We start from the raw sequence: 17324 nt of genomic DNA, 5'->3' as shown, positions 1-17324 counted from the left end.
TGCAACTTTGCAGATGATGATATGTTGACTAGATCTTTTCAGATTGAGATCTTGGCTTTCTCAGTGCTAATCAGACTTGTGACGAGCAATGAGAAAAGCAACCTTAACAAGTGACATTGTAGAGATTACATAAACCCTTCTCTGACACAAACTAGATCCGTTTCTAGGGGCTTCCATGCAGTGATTGGCAAAGGTCAGGAGTATGGGGTGGGGGTGTGGGCCAAAGTTCCTGGAGGGAAAAAAGAGAAAAAAACAAGTCCTTGGATACTCAGTGCAAGTTCTAATCATAGAGTTCCCAATGATTTCTAGAACTACCTAGAAGATACAATGACAGTTTTTGTTATAACAATTTATGATAAGAATGCCCTATGAAATGTCCTATGAATGCCCTATGAAATGTCAACGTGAACACGGCTCTAAATAAAGTCACCTCATGTGCTGTAGAACAATCTGCCAGCAGCTCCCCTACTCACCCTTCCAGAATCTTCTGATTACAGGCTTCCTGGCATCAACAATTCCTCCCCTAGCCTTTCACCACCCTCTGGGCAAGAAACAAAACCCCAGGATCCCAGCTCCCCATTGCTGTACTAAAAAAAGGACAAACCCGCTAGAGTAACCCTCAGGGTCTTATGTGAGATTCCTCACCCTTTCATATACACCAGGTTGCAGAGTATAGAATCACAGAATTATAGAATCATAGAATCATAGAGTTGGAAGATACCTCATGGATCATCTAGTCCAGCCCCCTGCACTATGCAGGACACTCACAACCCTATCGCTCATCCACCCCCTTGAGCCTTCACAGAATCAGCCTCTCCATCAGATGGCTATACAGTCTCTGTTTAAAAATTTCCAAAGATGGAGAACCCACCACCTCCCGAGGAAACCTGTTCCACTGAGAAACCGCTCTGTCAGGAACTACTCCTTTTATATTTACCCAAATACACTCGACTGAACTTTCAAGCTCGGGTACCTGTATTTGTTCACAAGTATAAAGATTCCTAACATATATCGCTACACATCCCCCCTTCTTTTCTTGTCTATCCCTTCTGTATAGATTGTACCCCTCAATTTTAGTATTCCAATTGTATTATCCCACCAAGTTTCTGTGATTCCTATTAGGTCATAGCCCCCTTCCTCTATTACAACTACTAGTTCCTCCTGCTTGTTTCCCATACTCTGTGCATTAGTTCAGAGACATTGTAATGCATCCTTTGTGTGCCTCATGGTTTTGGCTTTTGAACTTGTAAGCTAGTAGTTCCCTGCTTATGTAAGATTCCCCGTCGATTTGAGATCTTCTCATGTTCAGATCTTGCCATCCCACCAAGTTCTGAATTTACATCTCGCTTCCCTTTTGTATCTAGTTTAAAGCCCTCTTCATTCAATATCTTCCTGAAAATGTTCAATGAAGGAGACTCCACCATCCTCCAAGGCAGCCCTCAATGACAGGAAATGCTTCCTAATATTCTGTAGACTAAAAAAATTAATTCATGTCTGGACACTGGGTGGCCAGAAAACATAGATGCAATTTCCATGTTGGGACAAACTGACCTGAGGTTCTGGTCTTGTGAATCCATGGACCTGGTGGCTGTGTTTATTGAGAAGTTCTCATCCTGCCTCTCTTAACCCTTGAGTTCTCACCCCCTATGTGGGGCATGGTGATCTCCTGGAAATCCAATTATTTTACTGATTGAGGAAATAAGTTACCCTGGAGAAAATGACACCTTTGAAATGTGGAATCTGTGATACTGCATCCTGTTGATGTTCCTCCCTTTACCTCTCAGGTCTCCATCCCCAAATCTCCAGGAATTTTTCAACCCAGAGCTGGCAACCACACTTAAACTACACAGTTTAACCACAAAGCTTTCAGCTCCTCATTCCATCTGACCTTTCCCCGTGTATTAAATATAACCTTTTGTTTTGTTTGAATTTAGTAGTGCTGCAAGGGACATTCTGAAAGAGTTTTGGTAAAGGGAATCCTTCACATTCCCTAAATGTTCCAGGGCTGAATTGAATGCCAATTATTTTTCAGTGACCAGTTGGGAAACCTAGATATAGAAGAAAAATTGTTTTTCTTTACACTTTTCTCTACCAGAAGGAGTCTCAATGCAACTTACAATCGCCTTGCCTCCCTCACACCACAATAGGCAGCCTGTGAGGTAGGTGAGGCTAAGAGAGCTCTGGCTGGACTGCTCAGTCAGAACTACACGATCAGACTATGTCTAGCCCAAGGTCACCTAGCTGGCTGCATGTGGAGGAGCAGGGAATCAGACCTGGCTGCCCTACACTCTTAACCACTAAACCATGCTGAATAAAGAAATGGTGTTAATTGAATGGTTCAGTCTAAGGCATGACAGAGGTTTTCTTTTTAGGGATAATTAGGCTCTGATGGGGGGAAGTGGAAGAGGCCATCATAGTATCCTTGCAAAAATACTGATTTTAAGAAACATCTGCTCCTGGAAACTTGAAATGAAACAAGGCAGAAAAAAACTACAATATATGCTTATACACATTTAATGACAATTAACAAATATTATAGACATAGTTTCACAAATTAATGGAACAAGGAATTAATCACCATATTTTTTGCAAACCAAGGTATTATGGACTTCTAAGTCTATACCAACATTCACCAAGAACCTTTCTCCATTGTCCTTCACAACTGAAATTTGATTGAGGATGTAAATGTCACAGCAGAAAACACTCATCCCAGGGCAGCTAAACTTCAACTTCATTACATCCTAATGAAAGCAAAGGTTTAAATGATTCATGTAATATTTCCTTCAGTTTCCTTCAATTAGTCTAGGGTGTAGTCTGTACAGAGCTTTTTACCCACTTCCAACTTAAATAATTTCCATTTTTATTTGGGCACTTTACATTTTCCCTCTGCAACATGAATGATTGATCTGGAGTAACTCTACCCTTCCCCCATGATATCCAAAAATGGATATAACCCTCAATATTTGCAAAAACACCATCAGAAAGTGTGCAGATTTCTGCTTTTTGTAAATTAATTCCCTTCTCCATGCCTCATAGCAAAGCAGACTTCCCTGATTGGCCTGGTCATCAGTTCTAAGACTTCCTGGTTCCCAGTTGCAAGGCTTGTATTAAAGCGACTCTGCTCCAGAAGTTCTAATTTATCTCAGCAGATATTGGTCTTTAGGATTTATTCCCCACTCCTCTGCTGTCTCCAATCCACTTTCCCCCTCTCGTTCAAGAAAAGAAACAGATTCCTTCTGCACTTTGCTCCCCACTCTGAGTTTCCCCAATCAAGTGCAGAACACTTTCTGTTTCAATGCGGTGGGGGGGGAGGGAGAAAGGATAGAGGAAGACCCAAGTTCAAATTGATCTGAATTCAGAAGAATCCACAAGGGAAAAAACAAAGTAAGTGCAGAATCAGCCTAGATTGAAATGTATAGCTGTTGTGGATTTATAAAATCTTTCATTCAGTCATCTTGTAATTTGACCCTTCACAGTTCTGGCCTCACAAAAATAATATAGCATTTAGGGGAAAATATGCAACTCAGCAATCCAGCACTAAATCTGTACACTATATGCCACTACTTATTTGATGTCAATTTACAAAATTATACACACAGTCACAGAAATTAACGGATCAAGGGATTAATCACCCTGTTTTAACAAACCAAGCAGTTATGGACTTGTCTCTTTATCTATACTCTCCATAGATTTTAAGTGGAAGTAGAAGTAACCTCAGAAAAACTAACTAGGGAGAAAAACGCATAAGGCAAAATTAATCATTATTTACCCGTAATGAGCAGAAGTTGAAATGTAAGCAAATTTTATTCACGAGAAATAAGACATCTCTGTCTTATGAGGGTGTGGGATTCTCAGCAATTCTAGCAAACTTTCAGGAGCATATCAGGACAAATATCATTTTGGTCAGTCTTAACTGAACCAAGAAAGAAGATAGCCTAGCTCTGTGTTTACTAGTAACTGATGTTAGCTGTAAAGGACTTCAGCTTAAGCAGGGTTCAGGATGGGAGGACAATGCCTTTTCACTGTCCTTTCTCCATTGTCCTTCACTGCTGACTCTTAAATGAAGATGTAAATATCACAGCAGAACACACTCATCTCAGTACTGATAGACTGCCATCTCAGTACAAACAAATGAAAGCAAAGGTTTAAGGGAATCAAGTAATATTTTATTCACTTTCCTTCAGTGAGTCTAAGTTTCAATGTATTGGTGTTCTGGACTTTTTAAAGACTTTCATTTTGTTTTCTTGTAATATGACCCTTCATGTTCAGTTCTGGCCTCATAAGAATAATATAGCATTTAGGGAAAAATATGCAGAACAGCAACCCAGCACTGGAAGCTAAGATAGAGAAGATCTCCACAGCCACCATGTATTTCCCACTGGTGCTCAGATAAGTTGGAACAAAGGTCAGCCAAACACTGCAGAAGATCAGCATGCTGAAGGTGATGAACTTGGCTTCATTGAAACTATAAGGTAGCTTCCTACTTAAAAAAGCCACAGTGAAGCTCACAATGGCCAGGAAAACCATGTAGCCCAAGACACAGTAGAACATGACAACTGACCCTTCATTACATCTCAGAATCATTTCTTCAGTTATTGAGTTCACATCAAAATCTGGGAATGGAGGAGCAGTTATTACCCACACTGTACAAATAGAGGTTTGAATAAAGGAGCAAGAAAGAACTATGGAAACGGCCAGTCGTTTTCCCACCCAGTTTCTCATCCTAGAGCCTGGCTTGGTGGTGATGAAGGCTAGAACCACAATGACGGTTTTGGCCAACACACAAGAAATGGCCACCGAGAAGATGATGCCAAAAGTCATTTGTCGAAGGAGACATGACAGCCTACCAGGTTGACCAATGAAAAGTAGAGTGCAAAGGAAGGAGAATAGGAGGGAGATGAGGAGAATGTAGGAGATATTCCGGTTGTTGGCTTTGACTATGGGAGTGTCCTGGTTCTTATTGAAGATCCTGAGCACTAAAATTGTCATAAAAGAGAAAGAAATTGCAAAACTGGCCAAAGTGGTACCCAAAGGTTCTTCATAAGACAAGAAACTTATTTGTTTCTGCAGGCAGCAGTTCTGATTAGTATTTGGATATTGATCTTCTGGACACTGAAAACAGTCATTGGTATCTGAAAATTAAATGTGAATAGAGATATGTCAGCCCCCTTTATAGTGAACTGCATTTATCTATATTTCTACAGAGTCCATAGGGCTGCTACATGGAAATCTCAACTTTGCACAAGTCATGCAATTATTATTTTTTATTCCTGTTAATGAATGATACAGGAACAGCACCGTTCATATATGATTTTTGTCCTTGGTCAGTTAAACTTCATTACTGAATGTGTTTTTTAATTTCAGAACCTGGAAGTCAATAGCACGTCCACCTTATGCAAGCATGTCCACCTAAACATTTGATTGATTGCACATATAACACACTAAATCACACATATCCCAGATGTTGTAACAGCCTGTTGTATCATATCTGCAACACTCACCACCACTGGAAACAAAATGGAAAACAGATTTCATTGTTAACATGCCAATTTCTGTAATATCAACAACATTTAGCCTGCATCTTCACTCTTCTGAAGCACTCTTCCAAATCTTTTTTTAAAAACCTAAAATTAAAAGCCTCAAATATATTATAGCTGTAATTATTACTAAATACCAGCCTTCGGATGATTTATTTTTAATGTGATATTAGGAGAAGATGCAGAAATATTTTGCAAACTTGGTGTGTTTAAACCCTTACCCTCCAGGATTGAAATCTTCCCTTCTGGACATGGAAGGCAGTCATAGCAACAAAAAGGTTTCCCTTCTTTCTTTTTCTTACTATAGCCAGACTGGCACCTGTCATTGCAGAGAGAAAGGGGCTGCACCTGTCCATAGACAGAAGACAGGAGTAGGTTTTTCACATTCACAAAATATATTTCTAGAGATGGTGTTATCACTGGTCAGTCTCCTGTGTAACAAGAGGGTTGCCCCTGACTGGGCCTAACAGGATATCTTTTGGAGTTCACTAGATATGCAACAGGATACCTGAATGTTTTCATCAGAATTACATATCTGTAAACCACTCAGGAAGCGTTATAAATAAAACAGTAAGGCTAAGGGGGGTGGCCTGAGTCCAGGATAGGAAACAGGGGCCAATGATTGGCCCCTTGGCTGTGGACTGACAAGAATTCCAGCCAGTCGGGTGAGGAGCCAATTTGAAGGTATAAAGAGCTTTCCGATTGGGCTCTCACCAAGACAGACAAGAGTTCCATCCAGTGGGGTAGCACAAAGCGCCTCCCGACCTGCCCACCCAGCCCAGCCAGGGGCAATCTGGGGACATTGTTGCCAGTCTGCTCCTGACCACCGCAGGGAGAGGAGGTCAGTAGGGCTTCCAGGGGGGATGAGAACAGAGGCTTGGACAGGATGCACCAGACCTTTTCACCCCAAGGCTGTCTTAACTGTCATGTCCAACTGTAAATTGCCTCCAAACACTGACAGAGCTGGTAGGAGGCTGGTGAGAGCGCTCCCTCCCCCTCCAGGCCTGCTGAAACTGAGCCTTTAGCATCCCCTGACTGAGGCATTTCCAAGAGCAATGCTGGGGAGCCTCACGGAATGGGGGTGGGCTTTCCTTTTGAGGGGGGGATTTCTCCTTCTGCCAAATGGCTGACAGGGAGGCCACAGAAAATCCCCTTCCCATTTAAAATACCGCTCTGGCCGGGGGTTAGACACAGCCAATCCATGTGTATTTCTTCTTTGCAACTGTCTGCAGATTTGAGGCCACTGCACAGCGTTATTCTGCAGATGAACCTGGATAATGTTGTGGAGGTTCTTTTGTCTCCTGTTTCATCTGCACAACAGCCCTGTGCAGTAGGCCTCAGTTCTTTCAATTCAACAACAACCTGTGTGGGAGGCCTTAAATCTTTCATCTCTTATATCTGTATGGCCTCTGGATGATGTCTTTATATTGCATTTTGTCACATACTGTGGATTTGGCATGGGATAGAGCCTGTTTGGGGGGAGATTGGTCTGCACATTGGACTCCCTAGGTTGGGGACCGCCCTACGAGCTGGCAAGTCTGCGAGCAGGGCCAACCCAGCTGTGGAGACTTGGAGCTAGCAATGCCAGTTAGCCCAGGGTGCCAGTTAGCCCACCTGGATGCCTCTACTTGGCACCCCAGGGTTCACAGTGCCGGGTAACCTGGGGTGATGCCAAGGGAAGTGGGCTCTTCCTCTTGGCACCCCAGGTAGGCACTTCCCCATGTTAGAAATCTAGCGGCAAGGGGACCCACATTCCTGGTGGGGGAACCGGGTGGGCCCCAGGGCACCACTGGCTCTTCCTGTGGATAGGATCCCAGCAGCAAGGAGACCTGTGTTTGGTTTAAGTCAACACAATTGTATGCATGTCTTCCTTGAGCCCAGAATGCCCTGCTGCAAGTCAATATGATTGAATTGGGACTTATTTAATTGACAGACCACATAGGAAGAATTTTTCCAGTCTTTAAAATAGGACACAGCCTTGGAACTTCAGGAATCTAAAATAATATGTTCCAGAAATTGTATAAAGCTCACCTGATTAAACATGTGAGGCCAAATGATTGCATCTTTATGAATGGTAAACACTTTATCATCTGAAGCTTTGAAGTCAGTTCTTCCAACTTTAGCTCTAAGAAAGGACTTGTTTGGAAATGTGACCCAGTTGATGATATCAAGTCCGGTCTCAAGCTCCACACTTGAATCAAGGGAAACCAGGTACTTAGCAGTGTAGTTGATTGATGCCCTTTTCAGAAATTCATGGAACTAGATACATATATAAGAATATTAATACTTGGTTACAGCAGTTAAGTCCAGTCATAAGAATCCAATTTTTATCCCTTAATGGATGCCCTTTGAACTATAGTAAGTCTACTCAGTTCGGCAGCAGCTCTCCAGGGTCTCAGGAAGAAGAGTTCCTCATCACCTACTGGGAACTTTTCCCCTGGAGATGAATGGGATTGTATTTGAGGACTTCCTGTAAGACAAGCCTGTAAGGTAAAGCTCCACCCCTTAAATGTAAGTACTGAATGGTTATGAAAAAGATGTTTAAATACTAAAATGCAAAAAGGGGCATTTGCAGTCTATGGTTTCTTGTTCAACTACTCTACCTTTAAGTGCCTTATAGACATTACCTGCCATGGCTGTTGATTCAGAAACTTTTTTCTCTCTCCATCTGCCCATCCTCGGTGCTTCAGCATGGATACTTGCATAGCATGTAACGCATGTGCCACCACATAGACAGCCATGTAGATGCTGTAGCTGTGCGCAGTCATGCTCATTTCAAAGACAGAACCAGGAAGACTCTCCAGCTTCTCCACTTCAGTGCAGATTTCATCATCAGTGATGGCTTCAGTGGTACTGGGGAGTGAACAGCCAAAGGCATGTTTCCAGAAGTCCCCAATGAAGCCATCCTCTTTTTCAGAGGTGGGGTCTCTTGCCCGAAGGAACTGATCAAATCCTGACACCTCCTGGAAGGGAACTGCAAAGGATAAAGCACCATGGATAAAGTCTATATCCCAATTTGTCTGCATTGCAATTGATGTGAAAACCACTTGGGCTGTAAAAATCCAGACTTTGGCTTTCATCCTCATTGATATTTCAGCAAATTCTGCAGTCCTCAACATTATTCGAAAAATAACTATGGTTTCAATTTCACCATGTACCACCACTGCTTTTGTTGTGCTTAGCATAACAACTATGCTTAAGTTGTCGTTTCTTTCCTCCATTACTGAAAAAGAACTAGAAAAAGTCATTGTTGGGAACTTTGCTATAAAATCAAAGCAGACACCATGCTCAGAAAAGGTAGGTAACACCTCCTGTATAAATTCTTGGCCATAGTCATCATCTACATAGATCACTCCGACCCATATCCATCTGAAATAAAGCAGCAATTTCATAATCCCCATGTATTGATTAGCCCAACTGGGGAACATTGTGTAGAGGAAAGCCCCATTATTTTTGTTGGTCATCACAGGAGCAAAACCATAGAGGAGCTGAAGGAAAGGAAATAAATATCAGGAAGTGATTTGGGTAGGGTTGATGAATGTGCCATTAACAAATGATATTCATGCCAAAGTTTAGCACTTCCTTCCAAATTCCAAATCACAACTTTTGCCTTCATAAACCACTATTTTTTAAAAAAAATCCTGAACATATCAATTGGAAGGAAAAGTGGCATGGTATATCCCAGTACTCTCAAATCTGAGAAGTGTTGATGACACATTTAAGAATGATCTAATGATATTCCCTCTTATTGGTCATCTGGAATCTACTTCAGCAACTTTTTCTATATTTTTATTACACTTAATAGCCCACTTTTTGCAGGTGAAAAGCTTTAACCCCCACAAAATGTGCTCATGTTTCTAAAAATCTTTTTCATAATCTACTACTAAAAGGTAAAGGTATCCCCTGTGCAAGCACCGAGTCATGTCTGACCCTTGGGGTGACGCCCTCTAGTGTTTTCATGGAAGACTCAATATGGGGTTGTTTGCCAGTGCCTTCCCCAGTCATTACCGTTTACCCCCCAGCAAGCTGGGTACTCATTTTACTGACCTCGGAAGGATGGAAGGCTGAGTCAACCTTGAGCCGGCTGCTGGGATTGATCTCCCAGGCAGAGCTTTCAAACTGCATGTCTGCTGTCTTACCACTCTGCGCCACAAGAGGCTCTATATAATCTACTACTACTACTGAGGATCAAAAGAAGAGTCTTCAAACCCAAAAATCGATCATTCTTGATTTGAAGGTAATTAGCAAGCCATAGGGAGAGATTTTCATATAAATGTTATGAAAGAGAACTAAAATTCATAACATATGTCCAACACATACTGCTCCTAAAGGTAAAGGTAAAGGTAAAGGTATCCCCTGTGCAAGCACCGAGTCATGTCTGACCCTTGGGGTGACGCCCTCCAGCGTTTTCATGGCAGACTCAATATGGGGTGGTTTGCCAGTGCCTTCCCCAGTATATTGCTCCTAGCCAGCTAGAAAAGCAGGAAAAAGAATTAATCACCCAATATTATAGACTGGTTAAATACATTGTAAGATTACAACACAATGGCAAAGCTTACCTTTTTTGATAAACAAAAAATCAACATTGGAATTTAGGAAAAACTGGAGACCAATACTTGATTGTATCTAACAACAGAATCAAAAAGCTGGGTGGGGGTCAGGGGGCTCAGGATTGTTTATTAATTATGAATTTCATATAATATCTAGTCTATAACTTCTCAATATACACTTACATTTATGTTCTATGAAACTGTTTTTTAAATAGTAACTTCCATAGGTAACTGTAAGTAGCATTTTCCTGTATTTTCTAAATAAATATACGTTAAAAACTTGCAACCTCATCAAAGGAAAAGGAGTTAGTAAAGCAAGAGTAGGCTATTGGTTCAGCAACTGTTGAGATTTGCACTGCATTGGGCGCATTCAGATTAAATAGGGAAAGGGATGATGGACGAATAGGTATTGGAGCCTAGGTCACATGAAACTTCACTAGACAAGGAACAACACCTGTCAAGCAGTGGGTTAATCTTCTATTCTGGTACACAACTAAACAATGGAAACACAGTTCTGTATTCCACAAAACAGAAAATGCTTCAATTAACAATCAGCATGGCTAAACATCTTTCCATGAATTATGTTTTCCTCCCTTATTCGGTTCCTTGGCCAGCAGGTAGGATGTCCCTTTGGTATTTATTAGAGGCTAGTTTCTGCCTCTTGTGGCGCAGAGTGGTAAGCAGTAGAAATGCTGTCTGAAGCTGTCCATGAGGTGGGGAGTTCGATCCCAGCAGCCGGCTCAAGGTTGACTCAGCCTTCCGTCCTTCCGAGGTCGGTAAAATGAGTACCCAGCTTGCTGGGGGGGGAATGGTAATGACTGGGGAAGACACTGGCAAGGCCATCCTGTATTGAGTCTGCCATGAAAACGCTGGAGGGCATCCCCCCAAGGGTCAGACATAACTTGGTGCCTGCACTGGGAATATCTTTAACTTTACCTTTTAGTTTCTATCTTCAGACCCTGAGGCCTCTACTATAAGCAAAGGAAATATTAATGGCATGAGGCCCATATACCTGTGGAACCTTGAAAAGGCCCAGAATGTCTGCAACGTAGAAACATAAATCAGAGTTTGGTCCCCCCAACACTGCGACTAAGTTGTCCTGGTTGTCACACTTGTAGTTCGGAATGAACCTCCCCTTAGTGGAGAGAAGTTCCAGTGCTGCTTGATAGCTCAATCTTGGGCTAAAATAGCTATTGTAGATGTGGATACCCAGAGTGATGTTGGGTAAAAGTTGAGGATGTTCATTGATCTCCTTTACAGCAAACACCAAAGCCAGGATGTTCTGGTAAAGCTGAATGTATACTCTGCAATGAGAGTGAGAGAGATGCTGCATCACAGCAAGTTGACTTAAGATGGCATTCCATGCATTTCAGCAATATATTGTTTTACCAAATAAAATGAAGAGAAGCAAATTAAATTGCTCTGAGGCTGGACAAGTATGAGGGCTACCACAATCTGGAAGATCTGGCTATTCCAGATAGCAGTTTCAACAGGTTTTGAATTTTTTCCCTTTGCAGACATACAGACAGGCAGTAAAATCAAAAATACTTTTCCAACGTTTATGGTAGTTACATTCAAAGTGTCTGTAATTTTGAATGCTAGAGAAATGTACACAAGGGGTGCTAAATTTGAGAGGCTGCCTCTTTCCAATTTAGGAAACTTATATTTGAGACACAGCTACATTTGAAGCTGGCTTCTATGGACTCGGATTTCTGGTCAATCAAAAAAACGATTGTCTACCCATATTGCCACCAAGTCTCTAGGATATAAGTCAGAGGTTCTTCCTTAACACAATCTGCTCTAAGATCCTTTAATTGAATATGCCATGCATCAAAACCACATTTTCTACATGCCAAGCAGATCTAATACTACTGAGCCTTGTCCCCTCCTCTCAAGGTACAAACATATTGATTGGGCTAAAGTTTCTGTTGAACTCAATATGGACTTTTACCTGTTTAACTATGTTCTACAGCTGGAACACTCTTTGAAACAGAGATGATATTCTACCATTAAATTAACAGCCTAATTTGGAATTCATCAAATTAAAGCATTAAAACTAAGAAGATCACATTGATTTGCTTAAGGATTTCATCTATTTAAAACCAACAATTCAGTATGAAAGAAACCATGCACATAGTATCATATCTGAAGCATTTCATTAATTATTTTTTAATTGATCTATACTACAGGGGAAAAATCCTTCTTACAGGACTGTATCTGATGAACTGGCAGAAGGACATGCTTCAAATGTGAGGGTATCTAAGAACTGAGAAATAAGAGAAATGATGCCAGCAATGAGGAGGTCTCCTGATTGGTAATACTTGTGAACAATAGGAAGGGGTTGTCTAGTCGAGCATTGAACAGACACAGATTTGCATGCCACCTGCCCCAGCAGCACTAATATGGTAGTGACAAATAGCACCATCTTGCATGGACATCTTTCTTGTAGACAGCAATTCATCTGGTCACATATTGAACATTCCAGCATTCCTTAGTAGTAGATCTTGAGATGGAAGCAAACTCTCTAGCCAGGATGGTACAGTGTAAAGAATCACTGAATAAACAGCCCTGTTCCAGCTCTGGATGGCTGAGAAAGATTTTTGAGTGCTGATCCTAGTAATCACTGGATACCCCAAGGGATGGAGAAAGAAAAATGGAAGTAATAAGAATGAATTTGCTGATTACAGTGAAGGTAATTTGCCTCCTCAGATGAACATGCTTTCTGCAACTTTACAGAAGACGACATGTTGACTAGATATGAAAGTGGTAATCATACTTTAATGAGCAATGAGAATAGCAACCAAGAAAACAAGGCTTTAACAAGTGAAATGGTAGAGATTACATACACCCTTCTCTGACACAAATGAGATCTGTTACTAAGGGCATTTAGGCAATGAAAGGCAAAGGCCAGGAGAACGGGGTGTGGGTGGGGCAAAGTTCCTGCAGGAAAAAGAGAAAAATAAGACATTGGATCCTTTGTGCAAATTCTGAGCATAGAGTTTCCAGTGATTTCTAGATCTACTTAGAAGAGACAATGGTAGCTTTTGGTATAACAAGAAACTCTATGATAAGAACAGCCATTGGACGAGAGCCAATTGCCCCCATTCCTGGTAACCCTCCCATGCCTTGCAGCCATGATGCAAGAGCCGCCCTGATCCCAAATGTCATACCCCCAATCTGAGAGGTGCATTCCATCAGCCCTGAACCAGGGGTACCAACTAGGTACTCCACAACTGCACCCCCAATCCCTACCCAAATTTATGCATATCTTTGTTAATTTTAGGTTTAGTCCAGGGCTGGGGAAATAGTGAGACATGCCAGGACAGATGGAAGCCCTAAAGGCATGCAGCTTCCAACATCCAAGCCACATGATCTCCTGCAGATAGTCCCCATCCTCAAATGTCTATGGGCAGCCCCTATACAGAAGGATTGTGTGCCATAACATTCCGACCTCAAACCCAAATTACACAGGCATTGCCTTAACATGACTGTGAACTGAAATATGGAGAGACACTGTCCAGCCCTGTTGATCAGGTATGTGCCCGTACCTGGAGACTGCAAAGCTAAAAACACAGGAATGCTCCAAACTGAGCATAAAGCATGATAGCTCTCCCTGTGTAGCCACACCACTGCTCCTCTGTCCAACTGGTCCGTATTGAACCTCCACACCCATATGAAGAGCCTATGATGGGCGAATTCCACATCTTCAATTCTCAGAGCTGTGTACACTCCAGCAAAACATAACAGTGCCACAAACTCACCACAGTGGTATGACCCGTGAAATTCCAAAGTGAACATGGCTTAAATAAATCCACCTCATGCACTGTGGAAGAAACTGCTATCAACTGCTGTACTAGCCCTTCCAAAATATTCCATGTAATTTATTTCCTGGCTTCAAACACTGTCAGGGCCTTCCTGGCCCAGTCTTTCACCATCCTCTGAGCAAGAAACAAAGCCCCAGGATCCAAGTTCTACATTGCTTTAATAAAAAAGGACAAGCCCGGTAGAGTAACCCTGCAGTCCAGCATGCCGGCCACTGTTGGGCAAACCACTTATTAGTTTAAAATACCCCGAAACCGAATCCCCCAGCCTCATCAGACAGAACCAGATGGTCACCCCATTATAATTCCATAGAAATTCTGGCCACATTCATATATAGGCTTTAATGCCCTTTGAGACCCGAGTGCGGTTGTAACGCCTTGGAGGAGGAGCATGTCCTCAGCGCTTACCACAAACTAAGGGAGAATGTTATGCCCCTGAGTGCCTCCTCCTCCAACCAGCTTGCCTGTCTGTCCATCAGCCATCTAATTGCCTTCCACTCCCTACCCTCCTCCTTCCGCTTCCCTCTGATGCTTGGAAGCTGCAGATCCCTGCTGTGTGAGAGCTGCCCCTGCCAATGAGTTCCCTTCCCCGGAGCCTCCAGCCTAAAGCCTTTCCAGGTCCTGGGGAAGGAGAGGCCATCCGTAGAGTTATTCGACCCGCTCCCCAATCTAACAACCATTTTTTTCCTGAATGCAATGGGATTGGCCCCTAGTAAAACAATATAAGACTATAAAACAATAGTAAAGACTAGTAAAACAATATAAGTATTAAAAGAAAAAATGATTTTGGTGGTATGATGGACATGGTGGCATTTAAAATGCTTTGCCACATGAAAACTTCATGGTACAAAGAACATATCACAGGTCACTTTTTCACAATCACAAGCCCTAAGAGATCATGGACATGTTTTCCATTATCATATTGATTATAGTCTGCAAAGCTAAACAAACATCTATTAATTATTTTGGCTCTCCATTCTATATCCTCATTCTGTGATGTCCCTTGGACTCTGATATTTCACAAAGGCCAATTTCTGCCTTCAGACCATGAAATCTCTTCTAAAAGAAAAAGAAACGTTAATGGCTTGTTGTCATTCCATGAACTATGAGGCCAGTGTATCTCTGGAATCCTGTGACTAAGTTGTTCTTGTGGTCACACTTGTAGTTCGGAATGAACCTCCCCTTAGTGGAGGGAAGTTTCATTGCAGTGTCATCACTCTGTCTTGGGCTAAAATAGTTACTGTTTTACCAAATAAATGGAAGGAAGACAAATTCCAAATTCCTAAGAGGGCACCTACATCGGGAACATTTGATTTCTCTAAATGGCAGATTTAGCAGTGAAATGGTTTTGAGACCTCTTCCTTTACAGCCTTATGGACAAGCAATACATTCACAAAGGGCTTCAAATGGCTATTGCAGCATCATTCTGAGGATCTGTAATCTGCAATGTGTTCTGGATGCCACAGACAGATCTAAAAGTAGGTTCAACATTGAGAGACTGCTCCTAAGAATTAAGAACTCTTACATTTGAGATACAGATGCATTTGAAGCTGACATATGAAATTAGACGTTTGGTCCATCAAAGCAAGGATTGTCTACTCATAATGGCAGCAGGGGTTTCCCGGATTTCAGGCAGAGTTCTTTTGTATAACGTGCTCTCATATCCATTAAATGAATGAGCCAATAATCAACCCAGGATATTCTACATACCAAGCAGATGGTATATGCTATAACCATGCTATAACCATGTCCATCCTCTCAAACGACAAACATTCTGATTTGTACTAACGCTTCTGTTCAACCAACAATGGAAACTTGTCCTGTGAATGTGTGTTCTAAAAGCTCCTTGAATTAGAGACAAGATTCTGGCATTAAATCAACAACAAAATCTGGAAGTCTACCTCCAAGTCTACAAATGTTTGTGTTGGTTGTTTGTCATGTAAGCATCCAAACTGAGGAGATCACAGATATATTCTTAGGAAACCATTGCAATTGTAGGTGAAGATTCACTAGGAGGTAAACCATGTGCTCAACCATTCATGACAATGCAAATAATATAATAATGCAATATTGAGAAAAGAAATCCTTCTTACAGAACTGAATCAGAGGAACTGGGAGAGGGATGCACTTCAAATGTGGAAGTATCAGAGAATTTAAACACATTAGAAACAATTCCAGCAATGAGCAGGTCACCTGCCCGATAGTACTTGTGAACAATAGGTAGTGGGTGTCTAGTCGAGCATTGAACTGACACAGATTTGTACGCCACATGCCCAAGCAGTATGAACATTGAAGTGACAAATACCACCATCTTCCAGCATTTGTTATCTTGTTGTGCTTCAGTCATTCCCTAGTAGAACATCTTGGAATGGAACGGCACGCTCACTGGATTCATTCAATGCCTCGGTAGTACTCTGCAGAATATCAGTGAGCAGACAGCTTTGCTCTTAGTTAGTTTTATTGCAGTCATAGACTAGCACAAGATGATAGCTTTGCTCTTTGTTTTGTTCCAGCAATGTTCCCAAGGGATGGAGAGAAATAGAAATGGAAGTATTGATTAAAATATGTTGACTACACCTTAGCAAAAGTGCACTCTAGTCTTCCTCAATGGTGAACAGTATGAGCATTGAGAAAAGCAATCATGAAAACTAGGCTTTAAAAATGAATGCCTAGAGATGGCAGGTCTGTTTTTAGGGCTTCCAGGCAGTTCAAGGCAAATGGGAGATGTACGAGGGGCAGCAAAAATTTAATGGAGTTCCCAGTGACATAGAATTATGTAGCTGTTGTTATAGCCCAATCTTCGTACTGGGGCTCCCTGGGGTTGTGGGTCTAATTAAGGAGACCGGCTGTGATCGAGCGTGGCCTACCTGGCTGAATGGCGAGGGGCTCATAGCTGAGTGACCCACAAGGCACCAAAGTGAGGTGGACGCCTGGTGGGTCTCAATAGGGTCACTTCTTGCTGATGGATTCCAGACGTGGAGGACCTGTTCTCCTGGCTGGGATGGAGTGGGTCCCATGGTGTCCAAGGACTCTTGGGTTAAACAACCTTACAGTTCAGGGGTCAGGCTACTTACTGTGTCAGGTCAGGCCAACTCTTTGGAGGTTGATATAATAAAGAGCTGCAGCCATATTTACATCAAAACACAAGCCGTGTCTTCCTTGGCAAAAATGCCACCCTGCTAATCAATTGAATGGTTGAGCCTGAAAAAGAACAGGGTTTTTTTTGGAGGGAAAATTATTTTCTGATGGAAAGAAGTGGAAGAGGCCATCATAGCACCCTTGCAAAAATGCTGAATTTGAGACACATGGGCTCCTGGAAATTCTAAATGAAACAAGTTGAAAAAATCTGTACACTATATGCCACTACTTATTTGATGTCAATTTACAAAATTATACACACAGTCACAGAAATTAAC

The 17324-nt window shown here is 41.9% G+C and overlaps 1 protein-coding gene across 1 annotated transcript; it reads right to left on the bottom strand.

Moving 5' to 3' along the window:
• Positions 1 to 4221: 4221 nt before the first annotated feature.
• LOC143825324 (vomeronasal type-2 receptor 26-like) lies at positions 4222 to 12512 on the bottom strand. Its single transcript, XM_077313349.1, has 6 exons — positions 12295 to 12512; positions 11100 to 11277; positions 8165 to 9025; positions 7569 to 7796; positions 5759 to 5885; positions 4222 to 5132 (listed from the first exon to the last, which is right to left on the bottom strand). Exons 1-6 carry the CDS (start codon positions 12510 to 12512, stop codon positions 4222 to 4224), a joined length of 2523 nt encoding a protein of 840 aa, XP_077169464.1.
• Between the last annotated feature and the right edge of the window lie 4812 nt (positions 12513 to 17324).

This window comes from Paroedura picta, chromosome 16 (genome assembly GCF_049243985.1).
Source record: "Paroedura picta isolate Pp20150507F chromosome 16, Ppicta_v3.0, whole genome shotgun sequence".
In the NCBI taxonomy this organism is placed as follows: domain Eukaryota; kingdom Metazoa; phylum Chordata; class Lepidosauria; order Squamata; family Gekkonidae; genus Paroedura; species Paroedura picta.
The sequence above is the reverse complement of the archived record's forward strand: the minus strand, read 5'-3'. Positions and strand labels throughout refer to the sequence as shown.

Bases quoted from the DNA above. Each gene is read 5' to 3' on its own strand.
- LOC143825324 (XM_077313349.1), bottom strand. From the start codon at position 12,512: ATGGTGCTATTTGTCACTACCATATTAGTGCTGCTGGGGCAGGTGGCA. The intron at 11,278-12,294 runs GTAAGAAGGATT...CATCTACAATAG, and splicing joins AGTTCATCAGATACAGTCCT to CTATTTTAGCCCAAGATTGA. The intron at 9,026-11,099 runs GTATATGGGCCT...CCTTTCCTTCAG, and splicing joins GCCTTTTCAAGGTTCCACAG to CTCCTCTATGGTTTTGCTCC.